We start from the raw sequence: 22,234 nt of genomic DNA on the forward strand, positions 1-22,234 counted from the left end.
GCTAGTTGTGCAGGGCTCTTCAGATCCTGGGGCGCAGGGAGCGCTTGGGCGGTTCCAGCTCCCCCACTGCAGGGCTGGTGGTTGGTATGGCCCGGCCGAGTCACGCGCCCCCTTGGTTCGGCGCCGGGGCTGCCGGAGCTGAGGGGTCTGCGGGTGAGTTTGGAGGATCTGGACTCGGCCAGCTCCCTCGAGGGCGGGGCTGGGGCTGACAGACCTCCTGTGGGGTCGGGCCGAAAGTGGCCCTGGCGGCGCTCTGGTGGGACGCGGCCCCTCAGCGACCACGACCTGAGCCTGTTAGTCGGGGGCGGGGCTGACGCGTTGAGGTGCTTAGGCGAGGGTCAGCGGAGGAGGAGCGGCCGGGCCCTGGGCTGCAGCCGGGATTGGGCTGACTCTGTGTGGGTCCGAGGTGGGCGAATGGTGGGGGGGTTTAGGACTGAGTGGAAGGCATCGCCGAGACCCTGAGGTATGGGGGGAAGGTGACCTGGGTTAACCCCCCACCACCACCAAGTCAGGACCCTCCTTTTATTCTCGTTGAGTGTTACCGAGAGACTGCGCGCTGACTGCCCCCCACTCAGGTTGGCTTTCCCTCTGGCTTGGGCCCCTTCTCCCAGGCTGGCATTCCTACAGAGCAGAGTCTTCTGGATCAGCTCAGCATCTTCCATGAAGGATTGAAGGCTTCTGTTATCCCCAGTTTGGTGGGTATTGACAGGCTCATTCTCAGCTCAGGGATTGGCTTGTGGATGGAGGTTCAGGGTGCTCACTGGCAGCCTTGGGAGGCAGAGGGCAGAAGGCGCTGATCCTCCAGCCCTTGGATACCTGGCACGATCATCCGTGCCCAGGCTGGCAGGAGGAACTTTCTGTTACAGCATGGAAAGGCCACAGTCAGACTGGTGCTGGAGGTGTTAGATTGTCACCATTGTCTTTAGGTAATTGAGCAATAGTGGTACATGACACTGTGTTTGCTCTTCTGTAGTGTCATGTCAGGGAGCTCTGTAGAGGGAAATCCAGGTGAAGCCAATAGAAGTAGTAGGGCTGGGAGTAAGTCTGAGCTGGAAGGAATGCCCTGTGTGGATCTTTTCAATGCATACTTTTGGGATCCCAGTTCAGACCTAATGAGACTCCCCTATGGCCGACTAGTTCTAGGAGTTAGTTGTATGTTTGCTACCGGTTAAGATCCATTATAATACCTTATTTATCTACTTAGTTCTCTTTAACCCTCCACAGTCCTAGGAGAAGATCTCAAGAAGTAAGGATGCAGTAAACCAGGGCCAGGGCACACCATGTAATGGAAAGATGGTGTGGGCATCATTGCTCAGGCCCAGGCTGGTGGCTCAGCCATTGCGGGTGGGCATGTGGGCAGGCACATTCCTCTTTGAGGAATTGAAATACTTGCTGTAAGTATGAGGATTGAAGAGACTTGTCAGGTGGCAGAGGATTTCTGCCTGTACCTTGAGTTCTAGAAAGCTTGTTGGAAAGGAAGACTTGTTCAGCAAACATCTGGTAGATATAGAATTGGAGAATGACTAAAGAACCCAGGTCATGCTGCCCAGAATTCAGATGCCACATATGATGTCAACCCGAGAGGCCCCTGTTTCTCAGCTCTAGGGTGAGAAATTCCTCTAGGCTGGCAGGAAGAACTTTCTGTTACAGCATGGAAAGGCCACAGTCAGACTGGTGTTGGAGGTCTTAGATTGTCACCATTGTCATTAAGTAATTGAGCAATAGTGGTACATGACACTGTGTTTGCTCTTCTGTAGTGTCTTGTGTCAGGGAGCTCTGTAAAGGTGCTCAGAGAAGTAACATTTGATGTGATCTGACTGCTAAGGGTTAGAGTCCCAAGTACTAGATCTTTGTGACTCCGGAACAAAGTGTCATGTAGTGTTCCTTACTGCCTTACAGTGGCTGTCTGGGACTGTGGCATACACAATCAGTATGTTCAGAGCTCTTGTGGAAAGAATGCTTTTTTATCAAAACACAGCTAATAATAAGAGTAGTCCATGTTGATCCTGAATGCTGGGCACTAGTAGGTTAGCAGTATTGCCTCTGGTTTCCTTTTCCCATTTGGGAAGGGGACGAGAGTAATGTCTAGGTCTGTGGTCTGAAGGGCTCAATTGGCATCATGTGTATGTTGCCAAAGTGACCTTAAAACCAGTGGCTTTATATTTTAAAGATATTTTCTATTTTAAAAAGATCATAATAGGTCTGGTGCTGTAGCTCAGTGGCAGAGCATCAGGCACTGGGTTCGATCCTCAGCATCACATAAAAATAAATAAAATAAAGGCATTCTGTCCATCTATAACTACAAAAAGAAATTAAAATAATAAATATGTTTAAGGAGATCCCTTTTCTTTGATTTCACTTCATATTATTTTTTAAATATTTATTGTTTAACTGTAGTTGGACATAATACCTTTATTTATTTATTTATTTTTAAAGAGCGAGAGAGAATTTTGTATTTATTTTTTAGTTTTTGGCGGACACAACATCTTTGTTTGTATGTGGTGCTGAGGATCGAACTCGGGCCGCACACATGCCAGGCGAGCACGCTACTGCTTGAGCCACATCCCCAGCCCCAATTTTATTTATTTTTATGTGGTGCTGAGGATCGAATCCAGGGCCTCTCTCATGCTGGGTGAGTGCTCTACCACTGAGCCCCAGCCCCAGCCCTTCATATTATTTTTAGTAGAAATGAATATTGAATTTAGGGGTGCTATACTTCTGATCTATACTTCCCAGCCCTTTTTAATCTTTATTTTGAGACAGGGTCTCAATAAATTATCCAGGCTGGCCTTGAATTTATGATTCTTCTGCTTTAATCTTCCGAGTTGCTGGGATTAATAGGTGTGTTCCACTGTGCCCAGTTAAGGAGATCCTTTTTCAAATATTGCATTAGAGGTGTAAAACTTTAGCTTCAGTGCCATTTGCTATCAGCCACTGCTCAAAATATGAGAGGGCAAACTGAGTACAGGGGCACATTCCTGTCGTCTGAGTGATTTAGGAGGCTGAGGCAAGAGGATTACAAATTCAAGGCCAGTTTCAGCAACTTAGACCCTCAGCAACTTATGAAGACCCTGTCAATTATAAGTAAATAAATAAGTAAATAAATAAATAAATCTCCCTTGATTTCAATCCCCAGTATCAAAACAAAACAAAATTTAAAAATCCCCGCAAAATGAGGGCTGCTAAACCATTTAGAACCACAGGCATATTAGCTTTCTGTTACTGTGACAAAATACCTGAGAAAATCAACTTACAAGGAAGAATTTATGTTGGCTTATAGTTTCAGAGGTTTTAGCCCATGATCACTTGGTCCTTTTGATTTGAGCCTGTGGCAAAGCAGCACATCATGGTGGGTGTACGTGATAGTGCAGAGTTCTCACTTCATGGCAGCTGGGAAGCAAAGAGAGAGGGGGAGGGATGGGGGTCCTCAATGACCTAACTTTCTAGTAGATCCCACTCAAGGGTTCCACCCCTCCTCACAGAACACATGGCCTATGGGAGATGTTAAGATCTAAACCATAACAACAGATGAATCTTCAAATTCTCTTTTGCAATGTCCTAATTTAGGTTGACTCTAAGCTTCTTGAATGTTTTTTTCATGCTGTTTTTTTTTTCCCCCTTTTCTAGAATATATCAGGTCTTGGGGTATGACAGACATTGCCATGGCTGACTCATGTGTACAGACTTTGCATTCTCTGTGTTTCTGCTAAGTATAAGGTTAGTATTGATGCTGGAAGAAACCTTATTTCTTGTCCCTTTATACCTCAAAGGAAGATGTGGGCTCCTTTTCTCGGGTTATATCCCCGCTTTAACTTTGGGTGCTGATTCCCCTTTTCCTTCCCAGCCACACGTATTGTAACAGTGGTCACTTTGTCTCTTCCACAGTAGATTTTTAATTTTTAATTTTTTGCAGTGTTGGGAATGGAATCCAGGGCCGTATGCATGTTAGGCACACACTCTACCAGTGAGCCACACCCCTAGTCCCACAGTGAATTATTATTCTTTTTTTTTTTTTGGTGATGCTGGGGACCACTGAGCTACATCACCAGCCCTTATTTATTTTGAGACAGTATCTCACTAAGTTGCTTAGGGCCTCTTAAATTGCTGAGGCTGGACTTGAATTTGCTATCCTCCTGCTTCAGCCTCCTGAGCTGCTGGGATTACAGGTGTGTGCCACCACACCTGGCCCCACAGTGAATTCTTAAGCTACTGCTGTCCTTGGCCCCATTGTTGTGAATCTTTGTTTCAATTCAGACCACTCGGTTCCTGTGCCAGTAGACTGTGGCCTTCCCCTAGTATGCCCTGGAGCCTCTCCTGTTTATGGATATCTCCACTTTCTCTGCCCACAGTTGTCATCTCTCCGAGGGCAACTCTTAAATAAATAATTTATCTAGCACATGCTAATTTGGTGCTTCCTGTGTGTGGATGCTGGGGATATAGCAGTTAGGGAGACCAAGTCTCCACTTTTAGGGACCTTTCATTTTATGGGGGAGCATATTCAAACACTGGGGTTCCTGGTATGAAAAGTGCTAGGACTTAACGCAGGGGAAGAGGAATGACGGAATGAAGGTGGGTGGCTGCATGGGTTGGGTAGTGAGGGCCCTGGGCATGGACAGGCAGGTGGAGGCCCCATGGTGAGGAGTGACCCAGGCAGAGATCCTGGGGTGTTGGGGTCTACCCTCTGTGATAGTGCAGTTGGAATCTCTGTAGAACCTTCAGGCTTTTTAGCCAAGTGTCCTGTTGACTCCCAGATAGAGGATGCTGTCACCAGCTACCTCCCCTCCCTTCCCCTAGAGGACTGTTCATACCCAGTTACCTACAGTCTGAATCTCCCAACTTTGCCCCCCTCACACCCTCAGCAACCCAGGTAAGCTCATGTGACTTGCCAAGCCTTGGTCATAACCACGCCCTGTCGGCCAGGGAATGAGGACTTGGGGAGGGCCTCTTCCCTCCATCTGCTGCTCTTCCTCTTCTAGTCTTCCACATTACTTTCTTCAAGTCCCATGTCTCCCCACTAGCAGTCTGCTGGTCCTGCCTTGGAAATGTTTACTGTCTGCTGCCCTCCTCCCTGTGCAGCCTTTGGCCAAGGCCCCATTGATTCTTCCTCAGGGCAGTAGGGCCCCTCAACTGGCTTCCTCCCTTCCTCCCTGCTCCTACATTCTCTTCTCTGCACACCAGCCTGAGGGAGCCTTTCCAGCTGTAGTTCAGATCTTCCCATGTCTCTCATCAGAGCCCACCAGATCTCTTCCAGTCTGAAAATACATTCTGGGGCCTATTTCTAGGGCCTCGAGGCCTAGAAGCCTGAAGTCTGCTTCCTGTAGCCTTGGCCCTCAGCTCTTGCTCCTCTTCAGAACCGCTCAATCCACAGGCACTGCCCCCCATCTCTCCCTGGCGCCTTGTGGCGCCAGCCCCTCCCTGCACCCTGCTACCTTTAGGGGTTCCACTGTGTCCTCTGTAGCCTTGTGTGTGTGGGAATGGGTAGTGTTCCCTGTGTCCCCCTTGGAGGTGCGCTTCCCAGGGGCAGTCTCATAGCCCTCTTCTCTTGCCTGGCCTGCTGGATCAAGAGCTTCTCACCGGGTTCCTGGGGTGCTTTCTTGTGTTGCTCTAGTGGTGTGACATTACACATGTTGCTGCACTGGATGTCACTCCGGGGTATATATTTTCCCTGTGTGCTCTGCTGCCTCTCTGTGCAAATGTTTACTCATGGTTTCCTCCTCTGACATAGCTCCCCAGGATGGGACCCTGTCTGTCCCACTCTTGTCTCCTGTTCCTGAAGCAGTGTGGTACAGAGCGGGTGCTCAGCCTGTGCCAGCTGGGTGGTGACTTGCTTCTGTGGTGTGGGAATTCTGTCATTGTGGTCATTCTGTTCTTGTGGTCCTGGTGTTCCGGAGGCACTGGGGAGGTTGTGATATGAACAGGTGAAACCACCTGACAGTGTCTCTGCTCCCACAGGCTTCTGCCGATCTCTAAGGCACCATGAATGCCATCGTTGCCCTCTGTCACTTCTGCGAGCTCCATGGCCCCCGCACTCTCTTTTGCACGGAAGTTCTACACGCCCCTCTACCCCAGGGGGCCACGAATGGGGAGAGCCCAGGCCAAGGGGAACAAGCCGAGGAGGAAGAGGGCGGCATCCAGATGAGCAGCCGGGTCCGTGCCCACAGCCCAGCTGAGGGGGCCAGCGCGGAGTCCAGCAGCCCAGGGCCCAAAAAGTCAGACATGTGTGAGGCAAGTGTCTTTGAGGGGATGTTTTGCCTTCTGCTGGAGATGGGAAGGAGGTGCGGGAAGGAAAGGAGACTCTGAATCTGGAAAGCACAGGTGAGGCCTCAGGGGACAGCCCAACTTCATTAACTCTCTGATGCATGAACTCTCTGTAGCCCTAGGCTCTTTCCCTTCATACCAGCTTTGGCTTTTTAACCCACTCTGTCAGCAGGCAGTTGTCCCCGGCTTAGCCTTTGCCTTTGTGTTCACACACTGCAGCTGTGCTAGGTTTGGATCTCCTCAGCCCAGCAGCCCCGGGGGTTTGCCGCTCTCAGGATCCTGGCACTCCTTCCTGGGTCACTGTATGAGCTCTGGAGTGAAGTTGAAGTTCTCTCAATGGGCCACATGGGAGGAGCTGGGCCAGGCCTGCAATCAGGTGGGGGTTGGACCTGCACTACAGTGGGAACAGCCTGTTTGATTCTTCTGAGAAGCAGATGGTCTGGAATTTCTGGAAACACCTGTGAGGGACCCAAAAGGGAGCAGAACTAGGGAGAACCTTCTGAGAGGAGTGTCGGATGGTTGCCAGGTCATTGGAGAGACCTTGAGCATTGGTTACTGTGGCCTTGGAGCCCTGAACCTCTGAGAAGGGCTTGCCTCAGAGTTCTCATGTGCACAGGGCTGGGGTGCATAGCCTCAGAGCCACTCCCTGCAGTACGGTACTTTTTCAAGCTGCTGCATTAACTCTGAAGTCCTGCTTCCGCCCCATCACTGTTGGGCCCCTTGCCTGTGGCCGAGGCCCCTGCCAAGTATTTGTTCAGGACCAAGGACAAAAGCCTGGTAGAGGGACTGGTGGCAACACCTGAGAAAGTGGTATAGCTCTAGACCCTTGGTATCTTTTTTTTTTTTTCCTCATGGTGCTGGGCATCACATGTGCTACGCAAGTGCTCAAACCCCTGGCTCTGGACCTTTGGAGCAGCTACTTTGCATCTCAGCCTCAGTTTTTTCTTCTTTAAAATGGGGCTTCTTACTATAATCACCTCATGGGGTTGCTCTGTGGATGAGATAAAGCATGCAAAGCTCTTTTCATAATAACTGCTCCATGAATAATCAATAAATACATTATTACTAGCCCCTGGCAACCTGTGGAGCCCTGGATCTAGGCCTTCCTCCTTAGAATTCATTTAAATGTTCAGATAAGAATAGATCTAGGAACTGGTTATTTTATGCATGTAAGTATTTTACTGGGGATTGAACCCAGGGGCATTCTACCACACCTCCCCCCTCTTTTTAAAAATTTTTTTTTTAATTTTGAGACAGGGCTGAGGCTGGTCTTGAATTCACCATCCTCCTGCCTCAGCCTCCTGAGTAGTTGTGATTACATGTGTGTTCCACCAGGCCTGGCAGGAGCCAGTTATCTTTCTACAAAAATAGATCACGCTTTCTAAATCCAGATCTACGTATGAATAAGACAGTTTGTGGCCCACTTCTAACAGGTTTTCTTTTTCTTTTTTTGGATAGGGTTGCCGGTCACTTGCTGCTGGGCACCCAGGCTATATCAGCCATGATAAAGAGACCTCCATTAAGTACGTTAGTCACCAACACCCAAACCACCCCCAGCTCTTCAGCATTGTGCGCCAGGCCTGTGTGCGGAGCCTGAGCTGTGAGGTAAGCTCCAGGCAGACGTGGGGGTCATGGAGAAACTCACACCTGCAAGGGATCAGTGCCAGTTTGGGATCGGGAGATGGAAGGTGTTCTTTGCTTTTTTGCGCTGACAGAAAGTATGGCTCACCTTGGTTGCCTGGAACACCCAGAATATGTCCTGGTGGACTCTCCAGCCCCACCCCCCCATTCTGGGGTTGGAACCCAGGCCCTCATGCATGCCTGTGCTTTAATACTGAGCTACATCGAGCCTCTTGGACTCCAGTTTCTAAATGGGTGCTGGCTTTTTACTTTAAGGTCTAAAATCCTAACATACATATTGGGACATACTCCCAAGATACCAATGATTTCTAGGACCTATACTTCACTGTATCAAATGTCAGCATTTTTTACCATCTCAGTTATCACTCTACATTTCAGGGATCATCCAGTGCTACTTAGTACCTCCTCTTGGGTCCTAAGTATGGCTCCTGCTGTCCAGCTTGAGTCTTAGCTTCTATGTTTTTATCTGTCACAAAGAACTCGTGATCCAGATACTAACCTTTCCTGGTGCTGTGTCCACCCCGTCAGACCCTCTGAGCCCTGTTGATTCTCACTGTTCTTGTATACCTGCCTGCAGCTGTTCCCCTCTCTTAATTCCATGCTGCACATCGGTCAGTAGGCAGACAGGCCGTGTGCTTGAATTATATGTAAAGTAAGAATAAGTGTGTCGTGCAGAAGGGACTGGAGGACTCGGAGAATTGAGGGTGCAGATTTAACTGGATGGACTGCAGTTTTGACCTGCCAACTCTTCGGTCTACTCCTGATTGGCAGGGGTAGAGGAATATTGGTACAGGAGTTACAGATTTCAAGGGGAGAACAGTAGTGAACCTAGGCACCTTGGCACTCCATGGTCACCAGTGTTACCTCCAGAAAGTTTGTGGGACCTAGGGTGTGGCTCAGTGATAGAGCATGTGCTTAGTCCCCCCACACCAGAAAAGGAAAAGTAAGTTTGCACACAAGAGTAGGTGACTGCTGGGCTTTCCATTCTCTGTCTGCTCCTGCTTTGCTAACTTATGCCAAAAGAAAGGTCTAAGGAGGGGCTGGGGGCGTAGCTTATTGGTAGAGCACCTGCCTAGCTCGTGGGCTGCCTGGGTTTGACCTGTAGCACCAGAAAACAAACCAAAGCAAAAGCAGAGATGTGAGGAGGCGGCTTTGACCTGGTGTTCCTAGAGCAAGGAGGGGACATCCCTCCAGTTGCTGTGGTTTCTTCCAGGTGTGCCCTGGCCGAGAGGGTCCCATCTTCTTTGGGGACGAACAGCATGGTTTTGTGTTCAGCCACACCTTCTTCATTAAGGACAGCCTGGCCAGGGGCTTCCAGCGCTGGTACAGCATCATCGCCATCATGATGGACCGGATTTACCTCATCAACTCCTGGCCCTTCCTGCTGGGGAAGATCCGTGGGATCATAGATGAGCTCCAGGGCAAGGCTCTCAAGGTGTGTCTGAGAAGGAAGGGGAGGGGATGGCACTGCTGGTGTCTTTCTGCGCTGCTGTGGTCGCTGAGAGCCCAGGCAGGTGTCCCCTTGGCCTGCTCCACTGCATACCCAAGTGTGGTCTCTTGGCTTCTGATTCGGGCATGTGTGTGCCTCCTGGCCCTCCCACCTGCTTTTCTGGCCCCTCCTACTCTGCTGTCCTGGGTCTCCTTGGTTCTGGCTTCCTCCCTGTTGTCTCTGCCTCCTCTGCCCAACATGTCAGAGACTATGCCTTCGTCCTATCCCGTACCCCCGGGAGCCAGTGGCTGGATAGGAGAAAGGATGGAGGAATTCTGTGCCAGCCCCTGTCCTCTGGAGGTGCAGCCATTCTGTGTCAGAATGTCAGGCTGCTGACGTATCCTAGGCTCCGTGTCGGGAGAGCAGAGTGGGACGTCTGGGAGGAACCTGTGGTGGCTGTTGCGAATGAGCAGGTTCTGGCTGTTGACTGGTTATGAAAGAGGCTGCCCTGTCCCTTCACATTCCAGGTGTTTGAGGCGGAGCAGTTTGGATGCCCGCAGCGAGCCCAGAGGATGAACACAGCATTCACACCCTTCCTGCACCAGCGGAACGGCAATGCTGCCCGCTCGCTGACTTCCTTGACCAGCGACGACAACCTGTGGGCCTGTCTTCACACGTCCTTTGCCTGGTAATGTAGAGTCGAGGGTTTCTGACAGCTCTTAGAATAGGAGAAGTTACCATGTTTAGGTGATCTGTGGTTGGGGAGAGTGATCCTGGCTGGGTTACACAGCAGCCTTCAGGTAGAGTTGGGTCCTGTGTGCGTAGGACTGTGGAACCCTTGTTCTCTGGGCATCTCCCCACTGGTGTGTGGAAAACACATTTAGGTGGACCTCACTTTCCAATAATACAAAGAAATATTTCTATAAAAAAGTTAGTGATCTCCTCCCTTTAAAAAAAAGTGCATGCCTGCAATCCCAGCAACTCAGGAGGCTGAGGCAGGAGGACACAGGTTCTAGACCACCCTCGGCAACTTAGCAAGGCCCTAAGCAATTTAGCCAGACCCTGTCTCAAAATAAAAGACTGGGGGTGTAGTTCAGTAGTAAAAGCCCCTAGGTTCAATCCTCAGTACCAAAGAGTAAAAACAAAAACCTAAAGCAACTTTTATCTTACATAGCTCCTGTGGGTTAAGAAGTTAGGAGTTGCTGGGGTTGTGGCTCAGTTGTAGAGCGCTTGCCTAGCATGTGAGGCCTGGGTTCCATCCCAGCACTACAGAAAACTAAATAAACAAAGGTATTGTGTCCATCTACAATTTAAAATACTTATTTTAAACAAAAGTAGTAGTTAGAAGTAACTTAGCTGAGTGCTTCTGGCTGGAGCTGCAGTCTGCTGAGGGGCCACTAGAGGCCCTGGAGGGGCCACTTCCAAAGTGTCCCTGAAGGGGCAGTGAGTGCGTGCTGGCTCTGGGAAGGGGGCCTTGGATCCTCTCCATGTGGATATGCCGCTGGCATCCCCAGAGTGACTGGTCGAGGATGGTGGCGTATGCCTGGGCGTGGCAGGTACACACTGCCCCTTCTGGCACTGTTAGAAGTGTGCCCTGTCATTAAACCCAGACCTGGCAAGGTGAGGGGTTAACGTCTCAAATGGAGGCGTGTCAGTGAGTTTTGAGGACATATAGTTTTGTGAAACCAGACTGTTCCCTGGCCACAGGTTGTATCTGTTCGTTCCACTGCAGAATATACTCACTCCTTGTAAAGACCCCCCATCCGAGGGTCAGTTTGAAGCTCTGAGTCAAGGATCCTTGTGTAAATTTGTGCTGGTGCGGATGAGGCTTCTGGGGTGCAGCTTCCAAGGTCCTGTAAACTAAAGGGGAAAAGTATCTGTCCACCCACCTGACATATTTAAGAAAAAAAATTGGCAAGTGAAAATTCATATATTTATGTCCTACATTATGTTTTGATACAGGGTCATGTGTCACATAAAGACATTTCAGTCAGTAGTGGACATAAAATAGTGCTCCTGTAGATTGTCACCCGATGACATCATAGCTGTCTCCGTTTGCACAGGCACACTTTATGGTGTTCATATGAGGATGAGATCACCGAGTGATGCACACTGCCCTGTTGTTAAGTGATGGATCTCTGTCCTATGATGGCTAAATCACACTGGAGACATGCATTTCCTTTTTGTTTGTGATGGGAACACTTAGACTCTATTCTTTTAGCTTCCTCTTATATTTTAAAAAATCAGTTTTTATTAAAGAGATTTCATACAGATGCAAAAAAGTAAAAGAAATAATGCAGTGAACCTGCCCCCTCGGCTATTGACTTTGAAAGTCACCAGCATTTCCTTCTGTCCTCTCATTTTTCATATTATCTATTTTATTTTATTTTATTTTATTTTTTTGGTGGTGCTAGGGATTGAACCCAGGCCCTTGTGCATGCAAGGCAAGCACTTTACCCTCTGAGCTATGTCCCCAGCACTCATATTATCTTTTAAACCAACAAAAGTTATGTCATTTCAACTATAAATATGACCACAATACCAATACCCTGTCCAACAACATTGACTCGTTTCTTGGTATCATCCAATGTGTCATCCAGGTTCCGTGTTCCCTTGTGTCTCAGAGGGGACTTTTGAGGCAGGATCTGAACAAAGGGTTCCTCTGACCAGCACCCACCCCCATTTCCTCGTGCCCTTAATTGATTAGTTATATTTGAGGTAGTGGGGATTGAATCTCACTCTACCACTGAGCTCTATCCGGCTCTTTATTTTGAGACAGGGTCTCGGTAAGGTGCTGAGGTTGGCCTGGATTGAACCCAGGGACGAATGACCACTGAGCCACATCTCCAGCCCCCTCCTATTTTTTTTTTTTTTTTTAATATTTTATCTAAAGATAGGTCTCAGTTGCTTAGTCCTCACTAAGTTGCTGAAGCTAGCTTTGGGCTTTCGATCCTCCTGCCTCAGCCTCCCAGGCTGCTGGGATCCTAGGCGCCCATGACACCTGGCTCCCATGCCCTTTGATGGACCTCAGCCGGTCGTGTCCAGGAGCATAGCCTGCATCCTGGACAGGGCCTGACATGTCCTTGCAGTAGCGTCCAGCAGGATTTTTCTCATTTTTTTGGACCCAGGGGTCTCCCTTTGTTGCCCAGGCCAGTCTCCAGTCCTGGGCTCAAGTGACCCTCCACCTCAGAGTCTTGAGAGTGGGCCTGCAGTGTGCACCATCACACCAGGCTAGCCTTTCTTTTAGACCCATATTTTCTGTGAGCAGGTAGTTGGATCAAGGGGCTCAGTGAACTTTGGTCCCAGTGTTCCCTTCAGCAAGAGTACATCATAGCTGGCGCTGTGTTCTCCAGGCTCCTGAAGGCATGTGGCAGCCGGCTGACGGAGAAGCTCCTGGAGGGCGCACCAACAGAGGACACCTTGGTTCAGATGGAGAAGCTTGCTGGTGAGGCTGGGTGTGCTGCGTGGGCCCGTTGCTGATGGTGGCTGTGGGGGGCCACTGGCTCCTGGCCGTCTGGTGGGAGGAGCTGGTGAAAGGAGGCCTGGCTCTGAGGAGGCCAGAGGTTGATCTTGGTGTTTTGGTTGTGATTTTCTGTCACCTTTTCCTTGATGGTGTCTTGAAAGAATCTGTTTCCCAGGGAGGGCTGCCTGTAGAGAGCTACTGACCGGCTGCTCTCCTCCCGCTGTTTATGACAGCCAGGTCCTTGGTCTTGTAGATAGTGTTTCATTCCATGCTCAGAACCAATGTTGTTTCAGTAGGACCCATGTTTCTCCAGCCTCCCAGGTGTCTGGCCTTCCCCAGGTTCATGATGGACCCTCCACGTGTGGGGCTCAGGGTCCCAGGTATCTGACTTCCTGGGACCCACGTGTGCCCCAGCTTGGGATCACAGGTCTGGATCCTGGCTGTTTCCTGTCAGAGCTGGTTTGGTCTGGGTCCACCATTCTCACAGCCGTGGTGGGAGAGTGGACTGTGATGTGTGTCACACGTGGTTTGTTACTGTTGATGCTTCCTGTGCTTCAGGTTACACACGATAAGCTTTCTGAATTGCTGGAGCTCTTGGGAGGTTTCCCCAGTGGTCATGCACTTGACCTGTACAATAACTCTCCCAAGTGGAGAGATTCAGGAGTGAGGTCTCCAGGAGAGCAGAAGAGGCTCAGGAAAGACGGAACCTCGCAGTGTGGCCTTATCAGCCCCGTAGATCACCTGGTCCTAGAACTGTTTGTTACTGCCGTGGATCAAAGACTCGCAGGCTGGTGCATACCAGAAGGCTTGTCGCTGGCACAGAGAAAACAGGTCTACTGAGTCTCTTAGAGCCTGACAGGCATGCAGGGTTCTGTGTCATGGTTTGGGTCACACAGGGACTGGGCACACTTAGGAGTCAGCCCTGGTTTCAAATCCTGGTTCTGCTCCTCCTGTGCACTCTTCCCTTCGAGTCTCACTGTGATCGACCCATAGATGTGATTGTGCGGGCTCCCTGCAGATTGGCTGAAGGGCCATTTGTGTCATATCTGTGAGGCAGGGATGGGAGTGGTTGGGAAGACTGAGCACAATGTGCGGAGCTGTCGGAGGGTCTGCTCAGGGACCAGCCCTCAGCGCTTCCATCATTGGTTGCATTTTTCCTACCAGTGGGGAGCAGCTCAGGGCCTTTCAGTAAGTGCTTCTGAAACTCGGGGTGACCCTGGGCCAGGTGGGCTGTGGCCGAGTCCTTCCTGCCCTCCCAGCCAGTAGCCATGCGACGGCTGGTGGAGTGGCCAGGAGATACCTGGAGTGCGTGGTCATGGAGCGAGGCAGTGTGTCTCATGACTGTCCTTGCCGTCTGTTGTGCAGACTTAGAAGAGGAGTCGGAAGGCTGGGACAACTCTGGGGCCGAAGAGGAGGAGAAAGGCCCTGTGCTGCCAGAGGGCGCCGAGGGCCGGGAGCTGGCCAAGTGCCCCACTGGTGCCTCCTCACTCTCAGACTGCGGGAACTGGCAGTCCCGAAAGCTGTCAGTGTTCAAGTCTCTCCGGCACATGAGACAGGTAAGCAGCAGATGTTCCAGCTCCAGTCGGAAACTCAGGAGAAGAGCCCAGCCTTGTCTGTCCAGCACGCTCTGTCCTCTGGGCCTGGCTTTCCTGCTTAGCAGGGGTGACCAGGAGCCTTCTCCGTGGGTGACTGAGGGCCCAGTGGGCATGGGGATGGACTAGCCACAGGACCAGTGCTCACCTTTCCGGGTGGTTGGCTCCCTGATCTTGTCATTCTAGAATCTTGTAAAGAGATGACTAGCACGATTATTGGTTTACATGAAGCCTAGACTCTTTGTAGCTTGAAAATGATGATCATTCTTAGAAAAAAATTGGAACTAACATAAATATACAGCTATGATACTTATGATGTGTCCAAACAACAGCATGTTGTGAAGTCCAGAAGGCAACTTGTAGGTCACGCTTAAGACAAAACAGTAACACACTAGATCAACTCTTAAATTGGGTCAGATGGGAGGAGAATATTATTCAGTGAAGAGGGTGGGTTGTCACCTTTTTATGTTTTTCTGTATTTTTATAATGATCATTGATCTTATCAGAAGAGAAATCTTTCTGTTTTGGAAAATGGAATAAAAAGAGTGGTTTAATGGCAGATAAAAAATGCCCATCTGTCTCTTTCCCCCACCCCCACCCTGTGTTTGGCAGGAGTTGATTGTTTACTTGGATAAGGGAAGGAATCTTGGATCCCACTGGAGGTGGGAGTACTGAGGCTACAGGGGTTGGTAAAGTGTGGTGTCATAGAGACTTTTTTTTGTTTCAAAGTCGTGTTTGTCTTCTCAGAAGCCATAAGACAATTGACCTCCTCTAAAATGTCCGTATTATGGGAGTTGATAAAAGTGGGGTGGGAGAGGGGTTGTTTGGGATTAAAGAGTAAAGACAGGACAACCAAAAGCAATCTTGATCCTCGGTTGGCGTCTAGATGAAAAGAATCACAGCTGTAAAGAATATGGTCAGGGGCAGAGGCTGTGGCTCAGGGTAAAGTGCTTGCCTCGCCCATGTGAGGCACTGGGTTCTGTCCTCGGCACCTCATAAAAATAAATAAAGATACTGTGTGTTCATCTACAACTAAATAAACATTAAAAAAGAAGAATATGGTTAGGAGGCTGGTCTCATGTGGTGGCTGACCACTGGGTGCTCCTGGTTGTAGTGTGATGTGGCTTGTGGAGGTGAAGCCCTGGGTCTTCCTGGGTGCCAATGTGTTGGGGTGCTTGTGGCTCGTTTCCAAGTGGCTCAGCACAGTGTGCTTATAGAGGGAAGGAAACTGTTGTAAAAAGTTCACACCTTTTTGCTTTAAATGTTTAAAAATAAAATTGAGAGAAATATCTTAAGGTGCAAGAGCTTTGGAATCTTGCTTTTAGGTGCAAATGTGGGACTTCCCCATCCCTCCTCCCTGAGGGCCACCCAGCCTCCTTGAGAAGGGAAGTGGCTGTCTCTCCCCTCCCCCACATCCTCCTTTGCTATACAGAGAAAGTTTGTAAACAAATGAAGAAAGTAACTCTCATCAGGAGGAGAGAGAAGTTCCTTCTGTTCGTGTGGGGAGAGCACTGCATGATGTGTTTCAGGTCCTGGGTGCCCCCTATTTCCGAATGTTGGCCTGGCACGTCCTCATGGGGAACCAGGTGATCTGGAAAAGCAGAGACGTGGACTTGGTCCACTCAGCGTTCGAAGTGCTTCGGGTAAGAACATCTTTTTTTCTTTTACGTGATGGGTGTATTGGCCTTGGGTGTGACTTCAGGTGTCACCATCACCATGAATGTTGCTCAGCGTAAAGCCTTGGGAGTCGTTCATACCTCAATCTAACACCAGTGCTTTCTGTTTACTGTTAAAGATGGCAGGTATTGACATTTTTATTTCCAGTGGAAGGAGTCTGGGCTGTCCTGACAGAGTGGTAGTTACCTCCTCTACCTCTCCCAACCCCTGTGACCCCTCTGAGAAGCAATGGGGGTTAGCACCGTGCTGCCACTGTGCCACTTCTGCACAGGTGTGCACACAGGTGCATCCTTGGACAGTGTGCATGCCTACTGACCACCTGAGCTGTGGGTGCAGAAGTGAATATGACCTGTCTCCAAAAGGAGTGGGGAGAGACACACACCCCAGAAGGTAGAGTGTCCTAGGCATTCACACCACAGAGCAAGGAGCTGCATAAGTCAGTGTGTGGCAATGGCCAGGTTAGGGGTTAGGAGCCTTTTGGAGATACCCTGTGGCCTGAGGGCCTCAGGGACACCTGGGTAGTGAGCTTTGGCTGCAGAGGGCCTGTGGGGTTTGGGTAGTGGAGACAGGAGGGCGAAGGGGACCCTGGGCTTGTGGGTTCTGAGTCACGCTGTCTCCGCAGACCATGCTGCCCGTGGGCTGTGTCCGCATCATCCCGTACAGCAGCCAGTACGAGGAAGCCTACCGGTGCAACTTCCTGGGGCTCAGCCCGCATGTCCAGATCCCTGCCCATGTGCTGGCTTCAGGTACAAGGGCCACCTGGGGGTGTGCCCTTCCCCCAGCTGCTCCCACACCTCGGACTAGAGATACAGCTGAATCTCAGTCACGTGTTTGAGGATGTCTCCTGTTTTCTTCAGAGGCAGGAGGACCCCTATGTAGGACAGCTTTTCCAGTGACCTTGAACTTCTGTCTTCTGTCTCTAAAGTGATTGAAAGTGGACCTGATGACCAGTGGTGGGAGCGCTCTCCTAGGTTATGGTTCTCATTGGAAGCAGGTCCCAGACCTGGGGTGGAGGGTTGGTGTCCACCCAGGACGACAGAGCCAGGAATCCAGGGTGGTCATCCTGAAGAGTTGGTGCCCACGGGATCCTGGGACCTTCAGGGACTCAATCCTGCCTCTGTCACCGTGCTGCCATGCTTCCTTGTCCTCTCTAGTAGTGTCCCCCCTGATGAAGTCCTCCGTGCCCTTCGTAGTGCACGTGGGCTCCCTGGTTTCCCCACCCTCATTGATGAACAGAGAGCCAGGAAACAGTTTGATCTTGGCTGAGGGATGTGCAGGAGTCAGCCTGGGGCAGATCTTGGCCTTGTGGACAAGCCAGGGACTTCTCAGTGTGGCTGAGAGGCAGTTGCTGTACTCCCAGGCTGAATGGAGGATGCCTGGCATTGGCTCCACAGCCCCAAGCCAACCCGAGTCCTGAGGTCCCGGGGGCAGCACAGGAGACTCCTTCAGATATGAGCTTGGAATTCTCCACAACCATTGACTGTGACCTTGGGCCTGTTCCTGAACCTGTTTCAGTTTCCCTGGCAGTGAGTGGGATAATACTGAGCCACCTCCTAGGACTCCTCAGGTGAAGTGAATCAATGAGTGCAATTTATGATTATGTAATGTAAAAAAGATAATCAGTTTAAACAAGGCAAAAGTTGACCACAACTCTGTTCACAAGAGGTTTTATTGGCCTGCGCTCTCCTCCTGGCCCTGCATTGGGGTGGAGCTGCTGTGGAGTGGCGGGAGGGCGGGCCTGCCAGGGAGAGACTGCAGCGCTTCCCAGGAAGTGTGTTTTGCCTTGCCACAGAGTTCGCGGTCATCGTGGAGGTGCACACAGCCACGCGCTCCATGCTCTACCCAGTAGGGTGTGAGGACGACCAGTCCCTTAGCAAGTACGAGTTTGTGGTGACCAGTGGGAGCCCCGTGGCTGCCGACCGAGGTGGGTGCTGCTGCTGGGCTGCTTCCGTCGGGGGTGGCTGGGCCTGCCTCTCGCGGCAGTGCTGACGCCCTCTGTGCCCTGCCCGCAGTCGGCCCCACCATCCTGAACAAGATTGAAGCAGCTCTGACCAACCAGAACCTGTCTGTGGATGTGGTGGACCAGTGCCTCGTCTGCCTCAAGGAGGAATGGATGAAGTAAGCGCTGGCCGTGGCCACCATCGCCCTCCAGGCTCCTGACCATGGGGGGTGGTGAACTCTGCTGAGCAAAAGTAGGTGCTGTTTCCCACAGGAGGCCAGGCTGTGGCCGCTGAGGAGCCGCCCAGAGTCGAGGGCAGTGTAGCGTCCAGACTCAGCCCTGCCCCTCTCGAGCTCCGCGGCCTTGCAGGCCATGCCCCAGTGTCCTGCCCCGGGCCCACTTCTCTGTGAGGTGGGAGTGTGGTGGCTCCTCTCTCCCAAGAGCTGTTGAGGGTTAAGGAGGGACTCTGAGTTTGCAGAAGAAATTTGTGACTGAAGTTCTCTGCTGCTGCTTAAATCTTCAAATCTGACAGTCAGGCGTGTGTGTGTGTGTGTGTGTGTGTGTGTGTGTGTGTGTGTGTGTGGTTGCAGTGCTGGAGATGAAACTCAGGGCCTCCTACATGCTAGGCAGGTGCTCTGTCACTAAGCTACATCTACCCAACCCAGCCTGCTCCCCTTGTTAAAAAAAAGGACTTTACTTTTTGGGGGGTTACCAGAGATTGAACTCAGGGGCTGTATTGTATTTTGTTGAGAGACAGGGTCTTGCTCAGTCCTCTTGCCCCAGCCTCCCAAGCCCCTGGGATCACTGGTAAGGCTGGTGATTGCCACGCTGCTGAGGCTGGCCTCGAGATCCCGGCTCTGACGGTCCTCCTGCCTTGGTCTCCCGAGTGGCTCAGGAGTGCACCACTGCCTGGCTTCCTCGCTGCTCCCTGGGTCTGCTGCCTGCTGAGTTGGCTCCTCCAAGCGTGGGAGCCCAGCTGGGCCGCAGGGCTCTTGCTGGTCCTGCAGCTGTTCAGGCCCCATGAACAGAGCGCCGATTCTTGAGCTGTGTGTCTGAGTGTCTGCTTTTTGTTTTCTGCAGCAAAGTTAAGGTCCTCTTTAAATTCACCAAGGTGGACAGTCGCCCCAAGGAGGACACACAGAAGCTCCTGAGCGTCCTCGGTGCCTCCGAGGAAGACAATGTCAAACTGCTGAAGTTCTGGATGACAGGCTTGAGCAAGACGTACAAGTCACACCTCATGTCCACGGTCCGCAGCCCCACGGCCTCCGAGTCCCGTAACTGACCTCGTGGGAGTGGGTCTCCATGTGCTCCTTCTGGAAGATGGTGGTGCCTGTGCGTGGACCCACCTCCAGCTCCCGAGAAGAGGGACTGCGCTGAGTGTCCAGACGCTATGGTGGAGCCACGTCCTGGCGGAGCGTGGAGACTGCAGGGCCCTGCCCTCTGTGTGGGCCCCTCCCACAGCTGCCGTCTCCCCTGAAGAAGGCCGTGTGGACCACGGCCTTCTGTACTGTGCGCCCACAAGGGACGCCGTCAGGAGGACTCGCGCCTCGTGCCTCTGGATGACGGAGGTCTCAGGCTGCAGGAGGAACTTGGTGGGCCAGGCCAGCTCTGGCAGTCAGCTGCCATCGGTGTCCTCCCTGGGGTCAGCAGCGCACCTTTCCATCCTGACACGTGGCAGCCGTCCCTGGGAACAGTCAGTACTGGCGCCAGTCTGGGTCAGGTTTGAGTCGGGCCCTGGACGCGCTCTAGGATGGAGACGCCTTCCTCGTCTCTGATCTGCTGGAGTTTCTGTTCTGGGGTTGTCCCTGCTCCTCTATGGCACGTTCCCCTGCGGCCACCTGTGGGGATGACTGTCCAGACGGGAGGCTCTGTGAAGTGTCTCATCGCAGTCGACTGGCCCAGCCCACTGGGACGGTGAGACCCGCCTCGGCTTTATTCTGTGCCACTTTCCCTTGTCACTGCTTTCAGCTAGTGAATGTGGCTGCAGGTGACGGTTTCCAGAGTCTACGGCAGCTTCATGTCCCACCGTAGCACTTTCAGGGAATCCGTAGGTTGGAAGGACTTTACAGCAGTTTTCCCAATCTGTTTATAATGTTTTGTGTTCATTTAATTTATATTTAACTTGAAGACTTAAGTTTATTGGACTAGGTCTCTGCATGAGGCCACAACATTGACACACAATAAATAATGTATTTTTGTAAACTGTTGCCTACATGGTTTTATTGGTGACATAACAGCTGGTATTCACTTGTGCTCAGCACAGGCGATACAGAAGTGTGTCCCGGATGAGACAAGAGCTAGGACACGGGCGGTTAGGCAGCTCTGTGCTGTGACCATAACACTGTTCTCACGGAGACTCAGGTGGCTACAGTGTCACGACGTGGGGTGATCCTAGGGGACCACCATTGTGTCTGTTGACCAGCATTGACTGAAGTGTTGCTGCATGACATGTGACCATGTCACAGTTCAGGTGACACCCACGAGTGGTCAGTTCTTGGGCCTGTGAAGGTCTAAGCTTCAGTGATCTTGGACAGTCTTCTCAGGTGAGTCGTGGAGCTGACGAGGAGGAAGGTCGTAGTGTCGACGCCATGTGCACCTAGCATTTTCTCCAACTTTGGGAAACGGCTCAGCCCCGAGAAGGTTGGCAGGTGTCTCCATTTGAGAGGAGGCACGGGATGAACAGACCTGCCTGATGGTGGCGCCCTGCACACTGAGGTCCACTTGGAGCACCTTGGAGTGGGAGGCCCATCTGGCCTGGGTGGCTCAAGGTGATGCAGGGAGAGGTGACTGCCCGCTCTTCTTGCATCTCTGGGTGTGAATTTCTCTCTTTTTACGGTGTCCTTGGGAACAGTAACCTTTGTTCAAACAACGTCTGTGCCAGTTTTCTGCCAGTCTCGTGGCTGAGTCCATCTGGCTCAGTAGGAACTGGACATAAGTGAGCTCTACATCAATCTCACAGGAGGGAAGGAGGGGTGTAAATGTCCAATATGATAAAACTTACTGCAGGAGTGGGCACAGAGGAGGCCCGTGCCACTCGCCTGTAATCCCAGCAACCCACGAGGCCAAGGCAGGGGTGTCGCAGGATCGAGCCAGGCTGGACAACACAGCAAGACCCTGCACCAAAATACAAAATAAAAGGGGCTGAGGGTGTAGCAGTGATAAGAGCACCCCTGGGTTTAAGCCCGAGTACGGAAAAAGAAAAACCAACAGTCCAGCCTTGAGCCTTCCCTTGGGTTCCCGTTATTATGCATGAGATACCAACCCTCTATTCCCTAGTCACCTTGGAGATCCCAAGAACAGGCGATCTGATTCACAGTCCTGGGTGATCACTGCTGCTGTTTGTCTGTATGGTTTGACCCCTCTGAAACCCATGTTGAAATTGGATTTCATTGTGGTGATGTTAGCAGGCGGGGTTTGCTGCAGTTTTGGGTCATGAATGTCCCCCCCCCCAAGGTGTTCAAGTCTTGGTCCTGATGGTGTGATGTTGGGAGATGGTGAAACCTTTAAGAGGTGGGGTCTCGGGGAGGTCATTAGGTCATGGGTTGGGGGGCATGTCCTTGAAGGGGATCATGGGGCCCAGCCTCCTCCTCGCTCCTTTTGCTCCCTGGGCAAGATGAGCAGTTTTGTTCCACCACACACGTGATGTGCTGCCTTGCCACAGTTCAAAACAGGGCAACCGATCATGAACTGGAACCTCCCACACTGTGAATCATAATAGACCTTTTCTACCTGTTGATTATCTCAGGCATTTTATTATAGTAACAGAAAGCTGACCAACAGAAATGGATGAGGTCATTGGGTGGCTGACAGGGATGAATGCCTTTCTGGAAGCAATGAGAGTTCTTAGGAAGCAAATCATTACAAAAGCAGGTTTGGCTTCCTCAGCCTCTTGCTTCTTCCTCCACATCTCCATCATGTCATGAGGCAGTATGGAAGCCTGGACTTCAGCCATGCTCCTGGACTTCCCAGCCTCTGGAATGGTGAGCTCCAAATAAGCAAATAAGTAAATAAAATAAAAACCCTTTTCACATAAATCAGTCTCAGTCTCAGTATTCTCCTATAGCTACATAAATGGTCTAAGAAAATCACTCAAGCATCTTTCCTTAATATATCCATTTGTGATTCTTCAGATTCTATGCCAAGGAGTAAGTCTCGATGACATATTAGTGACATCTAACATCTCTCTTTTTTTTTTGGTACCAGGGATTGAACCTAGGGGTGCTCTACCACTGGTT

The 22,234-nt window shown here is 51.1% G+C and overlaps 1 protein-coding gene across 2 annotated transcripts; it reads left to right on the forward strand.

Moving 5' to 3' along the window:
• Positions 1-20,201, forward strand: Flcn (folliculin). Of its 2 annotated transcripts, none has more exons than XM_013364815.4 (13): positions 1-153; positions 3,628-3,717; positions 5,953-6,225; positions 7,717-7,863; positions 9,113-9,334; positions 9,856-10,016; positions 12,682-12,773; positions 14,157-14,347; positions 15,913-16,026; positions 16,683-16,806; positions 17,853-17,984; positions 18,073-18,178; positions 19,080-20,201. In XM_013364815.4, the coding sequence occupies exons 3-13, from the start codon at positions 5,977-5,979 to the stop codon at positions 19,279-19,281; spliced, it is 1,740 nt and encodes a 579-aa protein (XP_013220269.2). In that variant the 5' UTR covers positions 1-153; positions 3,628-3,717; positions 5,953-5,976; the 3' UTR covers positions 19,282-20,201. The 2 variants fall into 2 exon arrangements, with proteins under 2 accessions (XP_013220269.2, XP_077899177.1); XM_078043051.1 differs by lacking the exon at positions 1-153 and adding an exon at positions 597-695.
• The last annotated feature ends 2,033 nt before the right edge of the window (positions 20,202-22,234 follow it).

Source organism: Ictidomys tridecemlineatus, chromosome 3, assembly GCF_052094955.1.
Source record: "Ictidomys tridecemlineatus isolate mIctTri1 chromosome 3, mIctTri1.hap1, whole genome shotgun sequence".
NCBI lineage: Eukaryota > Metazoa > Chordata > Mammalia > Rodentia > Sciuridae > Ictidomys > Ictidomys tridecemlineatus.

Excerpts from the sequence above, each read along its gene's own strand:
- Flcn (XM_013364815.4), top strand. The coding sequence starts at position 5,977 with ATGAATGCCATCGTTGCCCTCTGTCACTTCTGCGAGCTCCATGGCCCC. Across the intron at positions 12,774-14,156 it reads TCAGATGGAGAAGCTTGCTG|ACTTAGAAGAGGAGTCGGAA; the intron begins GTGAGGCTGGGT and ends TCTGTTGTGCAG. Across the intron at positions 16,027-16,682 it reads CAGCGTTCGAAGTGCTTCGG|ACCATGCTGCCCGTGGGCTG; the intron begins GTAAGAACATCT and ends CTGTCTCCGCAG.